General features: G+C 40.2%; 1 protein-coding gene across 1 annotated transcript in view; it reads right to left on the reverse strand.

Annotated features, from left to right (window-relative positions):
* Positions 1 to 11225, reverse strand: part of TPO (thyroid peroxidase) — an 87975-nt gene that overhangs the window by 65714 nt on the left and 11036 nt on the right. The window contains exons 3-4 of the mRNA XM_018559228.1: positions 10540 to 10669; positions 7781 to 7987 (exon numbers count right to left, since the gene is read on the reverse strand). Of these exons, the coding sequence (XP_018414730.1) occupies positions 7781 to 7987; positions 10540 to 10669 (337 nt within the window). The remainder of the gene's footprint in view (positions 1 to 7780; positions 7988 to 10539; positions 10670 to 11225) is intronic.

Genomic DNA, 11225 nt, shown 5'->3' on the forward strand with positions numbered 1-11225 from the left:
TATATATATATATATATTTAGATCTGTCCTTCCTTCATATTTAAGAATTAGCAAACATTATATACTGTAGATAAAGACCAAAGGCATGAGCATGCAGAATGTATGCGTCCCATTGCACTTACTTCGTCCTCACACTGCACCCCCTCCCCTATTTGGCTGCGCTCCCCCAACATCACTGTCCCTCAGTAACAATAATAATCATACAAAACATGCAGAGTGGAGAAGTGCTGCCAAAAGATCCTTGGTTGCAGAGCTGCACAGGGAAGCTGCTAAGGACATTGTAAAATGCATTGTGACAGGGCTTGATGCTGTCCTTTCACTTCTGTAGTGGATGAATTTCTAACATTACCTTCCTGTTGGCCATTCTTTGTATAGATATAAGTGGGAAAGTAAAGGGGGTGGGAGTTGTACCCCCAAGCTTTCCCCATGGAATAAGGATCCAATCACAACTATGATTGCTGCAAAGCTAGTTGCTCTGCCTCTGGCTGAAGGTGATGTAATGGGCACCCGTTTCATATTTAACTTGCTGTCTATTAGCCTAGAATGGCAGAACACTTTGACCATGATGTGGCAGAGTGATTTTACAAACAATGGAAAGCTGACATTTTCAGAACAAGTTACATGTCATAAGGCATTGCAAGATTATGATAGCCAAAGGAATGTCTTCCAGAGGCAGATGCATGATGGAATTTGTTGTTTCACCACAGCCGGAGGGCCACAGATTGCCTACCCTTGATCTAGAGGAAACCCCACAAAAACACGAAGTAAGTGTACAAATTTGATGCAAGTTTCTGATGGGAATTAAGCTCAGAGCTCAACAGCTACAAGGCCGGACAGCAAACCACCTAGCTATCTGTACCTAATGCCTTGGGTAAGTCAAATGTTATGAGACTCGGAGACCAAGGGTAAAGTTAAAATGAAACATGGACTGCAAAGCAAGGTTTGCATATACCCCTCCCCTTATATAAATTTCTTGCTCAGAGTAGGTCTAAAAAGCACCTGCAAAGAAAAAGGTTAGAATTATACCTACTTTACCCCAATCTTTCACAATGATGGGTGCGAGGTCACCGTCCTCCGGAGGAGTTTCCTAGCGAATGCAGAGCAGTCCAAGTCTCACAAGAAGACACCCCAGTCCATTGCAATAGCGCCCAATCCATTGCAATAGCATCTTAAAGTGACACTAAACTCAGGAGTTAAATCTTAAAAATGCATTCAAGTACCTTAAGTTTGTTTGTGACTTATTTGTGTATCACTCAGCTGTAGATCCTCAAATCATCTCTGAATTGGTGCTGACACTGTCCTTCCTTCTGGAGGATGGCTACTTTTGTTCCCCATGGTCCCTGTGTGTGTTGTAAAGTAGCCACTGCTCCAAACTCACTCCCATGATGAGCTACAATCCCAATACAATTTGTAAACTAAACGTTAGATTGTTCATCACAGGAGGGAGCTTGGAGTGGTGGCTACTTTACAACACACACAGGGACCATGGGGAACAAAAGTAGCCACCTTCCAGAAGGAAGGACAGTGTCAGGACCAATTCAGAGATGATTTGAGGATCTACAGCCGAGTGATACACAAATAATATACATTTTTGGTAATAGTTAATGTACTTGAATGTATTTTTAAGATTTAACTCTTGAATTTAGTGTTACTTTAACTTGAGATTTGGGCTACTCTTTGTCAGAAGGACTATGGATTTTGTCAGAATGACTATGACTTCACCCTCACCTAGAGACCACAAGTAACCAAATATAGGGTAAGGTAAGTAGAAAATATATTTTTTTTTACAGGTAAATTTGCACCAACTCTTAGCAGACAATGTATACAGGAGGACAGGGTCCACAGCAGTATATGCAGACCTTTCATTGCCCTGCAAGGTCAGCTTTAAGGATACTTACAGTTACTTTTTTGTTTTAGATTTCCTAGTCCTTTAAAAGGTAATCTATTTATCATGTACACTACTGACAATGTTTATTCCATTTTAGTTGTGTACTGTTTTCAACACCAGTTTCAGATTACTTTCCTACTGGCAGCTGGCAGTCCTGTTTTCATCCAAGCTTTTATTGGCATTCTGCATCTCTGAAAATGTAAAATGTTGTTATTAATGTTTCCATGTTACCTGCTGGCCTTTATGGAAAATATAGCACAGGCACGCGGCAAACATGTTTATTATTTTATCATCAGGCACACATATAAATTCTCTCGTGTACACTGCTACAGATGCTGAGCTAAAATGGTGCTCTTAATAGCTTTGTATTTTGTTGTTATTTTGGTTCTAATTCCTTGCTTTTTGGACAGTGCGCCCCTTCTGCCCCCTGTACTGACTTCCTCCATTGTTTGACTCTGATTATTTAGGTCTAGAACTGACCAATAACTCTTCCAGCAATCTTACTGCCCCATACCTGCTTCACTCATTGTACCTTTCAAAGACATTCTATTTGCATATTACAGTGGAGCATTCTTAAAACAGAAAGTATCCACATCTCACTTTCAGTGGCTACTGCAGAGGTGTCAACCTGGGAAAATAGTTAATAGGATGATAAGTAAGTGACACACACAAAAACGTGGTGTGGCTAAATCGTTTAAGGATCATGACTTAGAAAGGGGATGCATGAATGCTCACAGTAAAAAAGGAGATGAGCAGTGATACAAAGTTTTACAGCGAACTTTGTGAATTACAACATATGTCACAAATTCCAGGATGCTAGAGAAGTGATACCATGCAGTGTCCATACAAATATGATCACATATACTGAGAGTTACAACAACATACAGAATAGGAGCAAATACTGAGAATTACACCCAGCATTCAGGACAACAGCAGTGCTACAGTGCAGCATCCATACATACAGTATCTGCACATATACTTAGAATTATGCTTAGCTTACAGGACAAGAGAAATAGCACTGTGCAGCATCCATACATACAACATAAAGACATATACTGAGAATTACACCCAGCACACAAGGCAAAAGAAATGGCACTGTGTAGCATCCATCCATACAGAATATGCACAGATACTGAAAACCCAGCTTACAGATAACACAAAACATCACTGTACCACGTTTACACACAAGAACAAATAATTAAATCAAGCATACACAACAGTAGATGCAGAATGTCTGTGAAGGTTCTCATTCATCCAGGTTATGGTATATCTGTAAAAAATAAGTCAAGGCAACTGGACTTGCTGTATTTTTCTTGAAGATGTTTCACTGGACATCTAACCAGATTTCTCAATTCAGAATGACTTGTACAAAAAATTATCTGGGAATAAATATGGTGAATGTCGCTCCAATTCACAAATATGTTAGTCACAACCAGGTGTTGATATAATTTGCATAATTGGAGACTGGGAGGTGTTATTAACCTACCCAGAGAAAGGTGTTAAAACAGCATTGTATGTGTAGCATTGTATGTATAGGTAAATCGCCTATTGTGGTGAACCTGTACATGGAGGAAGTAGAAAGCAAGGCCCTGACCACCTTCAAGGAAATTACACCGAGTCATTGGTTCAGATATGTGGGTGACACTTGGGTTAAGATTCACAAACAAGAGTTATAGGCTTTCACTGACCATATCAACTCAGTGGATCATAACATCAAGTTTACGCAGGAATATATGTAAACCCACAAACTGGCTTTTTTGGATTGTTTAGTAAGAGGGAAGGAGGCTGGAAATAGAGGTCTACTGAAAACCAACACACACGGACCAGTACATGCTATTTTACTCCCACTACCCTTTAGACCAAAAACTGGGAGTCATCAGGACTCTACACCACCGGGCAGAGAAAATTCCCACCAGAACAGAGGCCAAGACGAAGGAATTCAAACACCTCAGGGGGCCCTTAAACTTTGCGGGTATCCAGACTGGGCTTTTGTCAAAACAGAAAGAAGAGGAAAGAATCCCAAGAGCACCAGTGAGAGTGAAACGCATGACAAACTGAAGAATTTGGTCATACCATATGTAGCTGGGGTGTCTGAGAAACTCAGAAGGGTTTTTAAAAAAACATTACATCCCTACCTGCTTTAAATCCAGCAATACACAGAGGCAACAACTGGTTCATCCAAAAGACTCAACGCCAAAACACAAGATGAACAACATTGTGTATGCAATCCAGTGCAGTGAGGAGTGCTCAGAATTGTATGTCGGTGAAACAAAACAGTAGCTACACCAGGGTATGTAGACAGGGAGGAGGACTGGTTCAAAATAGGTGTGAAAGAGGCCATTTATGTAAAAATGCTTGAATAGAGGGGGGTGAGAGATCTATTGTCTGCCACATACAATACTGTTTTAACACCTCTCTCTGGGCAGGTTAATAACACCTCCTAGACTCCAATTATGCAAATACAATCAACACCTGGTTGTGACTAACATATTATGTGGATTGGAGCGACATTCTCCATATTTATTCCCAGATAATTTTTTATACAAGTCATTCTGAATTGAGAAAGCTGGTTGGATGAACAGTGAAATGTCTACAAGAAAAATACAGCAAGTCCAGTTGCCTTGACTTATTTTTTACATATATAGTAGATGCAGAAGTGTGCCATGTGCAAACACTGAGGCTAGAGGAGTTATAGGGGTTAGCAGTGGTGAGAGCGGGGGTAGGGGAATGTGTTGGTATGGGGTGAAGGCTTGCAACTGTAGTTGTGACAAGGGAGGGAAGGATGGGGGTCAATCAGGTAAGGGTAAGTAGGTTCAAGACAAGTTGTCAGTGGTAGCACTAGACACCAGCAATAGTTGGTCAGCAGCCAATCAGCAACAGTGAAAGTCAAATGGGGGAGGGTGTTGACCTGCTGGGGCTGAAGACTGGAAGCCCATATCCTAGGTTGCTTTGTCTTTCAGGTTACAAAGTTACAGGTTACAGCCGCCCCAGAGAGACAGTTCCCGAGTGGTCCTGCCAACGTATTGGAGTCCACACGGACATTCCAAAAGTATGCTCATTGGGTATCTGCATACCCTGGCTGCAAGATTCCCAGCTGACTCTCCACCTTTCACTGGGATAACAAGACTACCGGTCAGGAAATTGGAGTGACGGGTGGGACTTCTTGGCAGGCCTAACAACACTCTCTCCAAATGAGCCCTATTAAAAACTGTTTTTAATATAAAAATAATTATTTATTTTTTAGACATGTTGGTGGAGAATCTGAGATCTTGTGTTGGAGCTATTGCTCTCTATTGTAAATATTAATGGAAGATTAATAAACAAAGTTTCAAATCCTGACAAGTTTAGTTGTGATGTCTATTATAGCAAACATAGTCCATGGCCTTGGTCAGCAGAGCTGGCAGGTACAGTACTGATGCACAGTGGGCAAATTGTCTTAGCATTACTGCCCCCAGCCCAGGTGTGCCTATGATGTCTCATCTTGTTAGCTTGAAGCTTTGCCAGTCATTTGGAACAGGAGAGGCACAAGATAGTTGGACAAGAGGACCAGGGAGTATGAATGCAGCCCCAATGACTATGATGGTTTTGTCCCCCCTAAGTTAGCACTACTGACATTAATTTTGAAAGAGGTCAATCAGCTGTACCTATTCCCACCTAACAATCTTTGTTCCACCAAGATAACAATGCTGCTATTGCTAAGTGCTTTTGTTTAAACATGTGTGCGATATGAGCATATGTGACTGTGCATAGTGAAAGATAATTTAGTGGCTTGCACTGCAACATGACCTTCATTAAATGTCTGTGGCTAGCTTTTTATTGCTGGCTGATACCATCTTTAGAATGGAAGATTTTAACTATTTAGACTTTCATTGTCATTTTAGTTATATTATATTTTTATTTAAACATGCAATTTGCCACTGTGGTAAAGCATTCCTAGTAATTTCTTTTAATGGTTAATACCACAGAGTCTGACATGGCTTAGTTTTAGACATACAATTTTAATTCCTAATTATTTTTAAGTCATGCTCTGAATTTCTTTTGCTATGATATTTTTTTATTAAGTCCCTCCTTTGTCCTTTTCTAATAAATAGGTACCCTAAAGTGGACCTTTAACTATAAAAAATAATAAGATGTTAATTGCTCTTGAATAAGGAAATTAAAAGTTAGGAAAAAAATGTACCAGTGTTTAATATTTTGTTGAAATCTCACAGTTCTATTAACTCTCCGTACTGGCACTTGGCAATTTAATTTCAACTAATTAAAATGCTCATCACATCCTAAACCAGCAGATAAAGGGGGAAGTCCCTAGCTACCCTTGTCAAATCGTCACTGGAGGAATAAAAGTAAAAGAAAAGAAAAATGCATTTTACAGCTAGACTTGTGCATGGCACTGGTCACATGTGTAATACTTCTGAGGCATGGAGGGCTTAAAGGAGAAGTACTCTGAGCCAGTGTGAGACATTGCAAGTGCCATATGTCAGTTCTATAGATCGTGAGCTGAGCAATCACGAGCCGCTGTTCACTCAGCTCATGGTCTCCTCACTGAAGAGGGCAGTACCTGTCAGTTGCCACTCCCCGCAGGCATTCTCCCCTTCCTTGTCTGTTCCTCCAGTGCTCATTGGAGGGACAGACAGGGGTGGGGTTGGGCACATCTGGCTCTTGAGAGGCAAAGTCAGCTGTCAATCAGGCAGTGGGGTGGATCTTTCCTGGCTGCACCTTTGCTCTGTACTGTCAGCAAATACCGAGCAGTAGCCCACTTGATGCTGACTTTGGGTCACAGGAGTACATTAGTAAATGTACTCCTTAGACCCAAAAGTGGACTAAAGCCCCAAAAAAGGTTTGGCTTTAGTTCTCTTTTAAAACAAAGATTTTATAAAGCAAGCAAAATGTAAAACCAGAGGGCACTGACAGATCTCCCAAACAGGATGCCCCCTATGTGACATTATTACATATATTCATTATTTATTTTCCTCCTCATTCTTCTCACAGTGGCCATTTTTACTAAGGGCAGATTAATACAGTGTATCTCCCTTATCTTCTTTGAACTCTGGCACATGTGACTCGGACATGTGACCATGCTCATCATCTCGGGGGAGGAAAATGCCTTTCCCTGATATATTGTGAGATTACAGATGAGATTTCCCAGCAATGGTCTGCTGATGTAACCTTCCCAGGATGCAACACTTGGACACATTACATCACTAATGTCCAAGTGGACCAGAAATAACTGTAAGTAAAAGAAATGTATGTTTGTTTAACTAATGAATGTAAGATGATTTCATATCGGCATGCAGAGATGTATGCTGAAGTGATTTTTAGTGAAAGGGGTAAAGGTCCACTTTAAAACTTTTGTATTGATGTGTATTACATATAAGCCAAAGCAAACAATACAACTCATTATTGGCAGGGCAGATATTACCACATGTCCATAGATGGGTACATCCTTTTGAAATCACATGCTCAAATTACTTTTCTCTGTAGTATCCTTATTCTTTGCACTGAACCATATTTTTTACTGATATGACATTCAAAGTTTTCTAAAAATAAGAATACAGTATAGAACAGTTTAAAATGTTTTCTTCTTTACCTTAAACCAGGGGTAACCAAACTCTGGCCCTCCAGCTGTGGTGGAACTACGAATCCCATGATGCATCTCTCTCCGGGAGTCATGTCTGTGGCTGTGAGGGTCTTGTAATGCCTCATGGGGTTTGTAGTTCCACCACAGCTGGAGGGCCGGAGTTTGGCTACCCCTGCCTTAAACCTTATCTGTTGGTGTTCATGATCCTTACTGGAATTACCATCAGTAAACTTATTTGAATCATCATGTAACACAGTTTTACAAAGAGATGTTCGGAGGAATAGACAAATAAGAAAGGCCAATGGCTTATTTACCTTTATGGGGTAACAAGACTTCTGATTGTCACAAGTAGAGCGACAGTCGACTCCCCACATTGTTGGCCATTTTGTGATACTTTGTGGTGTAAAAGCCATGTCATGGGATATATACTGGCCCCATTCAACGATTATGTGTGAATACAATCCATCATCATGAAAATCTTTGTTTGATGCATTAATTATTTTCTTTGTAACTACTTTAACCTAAAAAAAGTAAAAACAAAACAAAGAAAAAACACAATTATTATACATTCTAATATATAAACTACAACATATTACAGTTACTGTAATGAAGTATTTCAGTGCACAGTTATAAGTTTAACCTCTTCCAGGCTGGCAATTGTAATTAAACAGCCAGCCATGAGCTTCAATGTGAGTGGGCATTTTTAGGGCTTGTTCACACCATAGAAGTTGCTGGAACGCACTGTATCGCAGCTTGGCTGGCTTCCTGAATTTAGGGGCGGGATGGGGCATGGTGGTGCATTGAAGTCAATGGCACCACATCCACACACCACCGCCCACAGTGTGATCACCCAATCCAGAATGCATGGCACATCAGTGTCATTTAAAGTCATATATAAAAAGTCCCTCCCCCCACATACACCCGCACACACAAACATGTGTCGGGTGCGCCTACGTGCGGAAATGACGATTGCGACTATTATGCCACACAGGTAACATACTGTATCACCGTGGACAAGTGTTAGCAATAATTCTAGGGTCATCAATCACATAATCATGTCCAATGTAGTTAATATCTTCTTGTGAAGAAATGCTACATCTTGCCAATTGGTGATATTGGTCACAAGGATCACTACTGTTTTTCCTGTCAGTCATTTTCATATTTCCATAGCAGAACCATGGGCAAAAACAAATGACATGCAATGCAGTCTGTTAGTGTTATTAACACAACAGTTTTGGTTTTTCAGGAGTTCCCCGTGTAACATAATTGTATTATCTGTTGATCCTGCCAGTAGATCTGCCATTTGTTCACTTCCTGTAAAAGGGTGACAACACTGTTTTGCAGTACATTTTCTGCAGCATTGAAAATAAAAAAAATAATAAATTAAAGCCTAACTCTAGCTAATAATTGCTAAGCAGTTACAGCAAAATGTTTTTTTTTCTTTTGGAAAATATATGCTAATCCTCCAGGCAGCCTGTAAGTGATTTGCAGAACCCTCCACAGCATTTATTCCCTCAGGAAATTAATGATTGATGAAGCTGGATGTGAAACAGTGGCCTCTTAGGAGACCTAACAGGTAGAGGTCACTGTAAACACAATAACCGCACAGATTGGCTGAAAGGTAGCAGCGGATCTGAGAGCGAACGTTTGCTCATCTCTAGTTTTAATTAATGATTCCAGTCTTAATGTACAACCTGTGAATGGTGTGAGATTCAAGAACCAGCTTTCCTGATGGTTAGTGAGGGGCAAATTGATCCACCAAGAACTGAATCTGGCTGTTTTGCACAAAGTAAAAATACATTAATACAACTCGCATTACTGCTGATAATTAGTCGCTTTATAAAAAAAATTGTGCTTAAATTTAAAAAAAAATACATAAATAGAGTTCCCCACAAACAATATCAGAACAGCACATCAGGCATACACTCTAGGATATGAAGAACTAATAGGCCATGAGCATGTAGCTCTCCTTTTGTGCTGATATCTGCATAGGGCTGGTGCTTCTCAGAGGGCTTACATTACAACTCTGATGATGATCATAACCGCATCATAATGATGAAAATCATTTTTTATTGTATGGTGTAAAAGAAGCTCTAGGGAAGCCAGTTTGGCTGTTAAAAGGTATTTTTGAACCTCCAGATTTCCTGAGAAGCTGCTGTAATCAGGCCTAAGTCGCCATTCATACCTAGGTCTTTTGTTGTTCAAAGCTAAGCATGACAGATTACAGCACTGTTCGGTCCCTTATACTTCAATAGGAAACTTTGTGCAACAAAACGTGTGACAAAACAAGCAAAACAAAATGCATAAAAATGCTTTAAAAGCAGAAATTTCCCTTTAAAGTCTAAGGGAACAAAAGGTGCTGTAATCTGCCAAAAAGTAGCTCATGTCCTTTTTCCAGCGGCAGGTGTTTTTCTGCTTATGACAAAATGCTCAGGTTAGAACAGGGGCCAAAGAAGTGAATGGGAATCTTTGCCTTGAGTGTTTTGTCTTGACAAAATGCCTAGGTGTGAACGGGAACTAATAGGGGAAGCAACTGCCTTAACAAGACATCTCTTAATTGTTGGGGAAGATGCCATACTACACTAACATGAATAAACAGAGAACGAGAGAGACTCTGTATTAAATGCTTTGTAAGTAAAAATCATATAATTTGTTGAGCTAAACACATGGCCCAACTCTGGTAGAGCAGGGCTTGCATGTGTACTGGACAGACTGAGGTTCTGCTTTGTGTTTTATGTGGGGGGGCTTATGTTTTCTGTGGAGACACTAAGGATCTTGGAGTTGCTACCTATGATCTTTTGATGCTGAAAACACAATAAAGCTGGTTGTATCCAGGTAAAAACTTGAACTGTTGTTTGAAGTTGTCTACCCTAAGAGAAACCTAATATGAGACTGCTATCAATACAATTAGTAATACAAGTTAACAAAATTCCATGAAGAATTACTTATATCATATTATCAAAACACGTTCACAATAGTGTATCATGCTAAAACATAACACAGATGTTTATATGTCACATCTTGAAAGAAGATTCTAAACAATGTGAATAAAACCATTGTGAAAGATTCTTACTGGCGGCAGTAGAAAACTGCTGTAGAGGAAATCTGGATTCCAGCCCTTCGGCTCATTCATCCCATCTTCATATTGTGATGGAAGCCACCGAGTTAGAATTGTATTTGATGCCCCCCAGGTAGGATGTTTTCTTTTAAAATACAAAGTCAACAATTAATTTTTTTGCATTCATGTTTTAAATATACTATCAATTAATTATATCCATACTGAATTTTTACTGATTAAAGAAGAATTCAAATATAAAAATAAGTTCATATTCTTTAGAAAACAGCCACAGTCTAAGGAGAAAAGCCTGTCTTCTGCCAGTATGCTGGCAACCTATGCCAAATGACCTCTGCTTGCACACAGGGAACATGGGTCCTTCTCTGCAGCATGATGACTCTGGGAGGCTAGTCAAGTCTGAAAATGTGTGCATATGTAAAGGGGTTCTTTAAGGAGAATTATGGGGTGAGTTAAAAACACTCATCCCCGTAATTCAAGCCAACCTGAGACACTGAAGCTTTTACAGGTCGGCTCTATTGATCGGGAAGTCAGGGAACACATACCGCTGATCGCTGACTTCCCGAACCTCTCCCTGCAGAGAGCGTTGACTGTCAGTCAACGCTCCCCACAGGAATTCCCACCTCCCCTCTTAATTTCTCCAGTGCTGACTGGAGGAACAGATAGGGGAGGGGGGGGGGGGACGG

This window comes from Nanorana parkeri, unplaced genomic scaffold (assembly GCF_000935625.1).
Source record: "Nanorana parkeri isolate BGI_ZX_2015 unplaced genomic scaffold, ASM93562v1 scaffold383, whole genome shotgun sequence".
In the NCBI taxonomy this organism is placed as follows: domain Eukaryota; kingdom Metazoa; phylum Chordata; class Amphibia; order Anura; family Dicroglossidae; genus Nanorana; species Nanorana parkeri.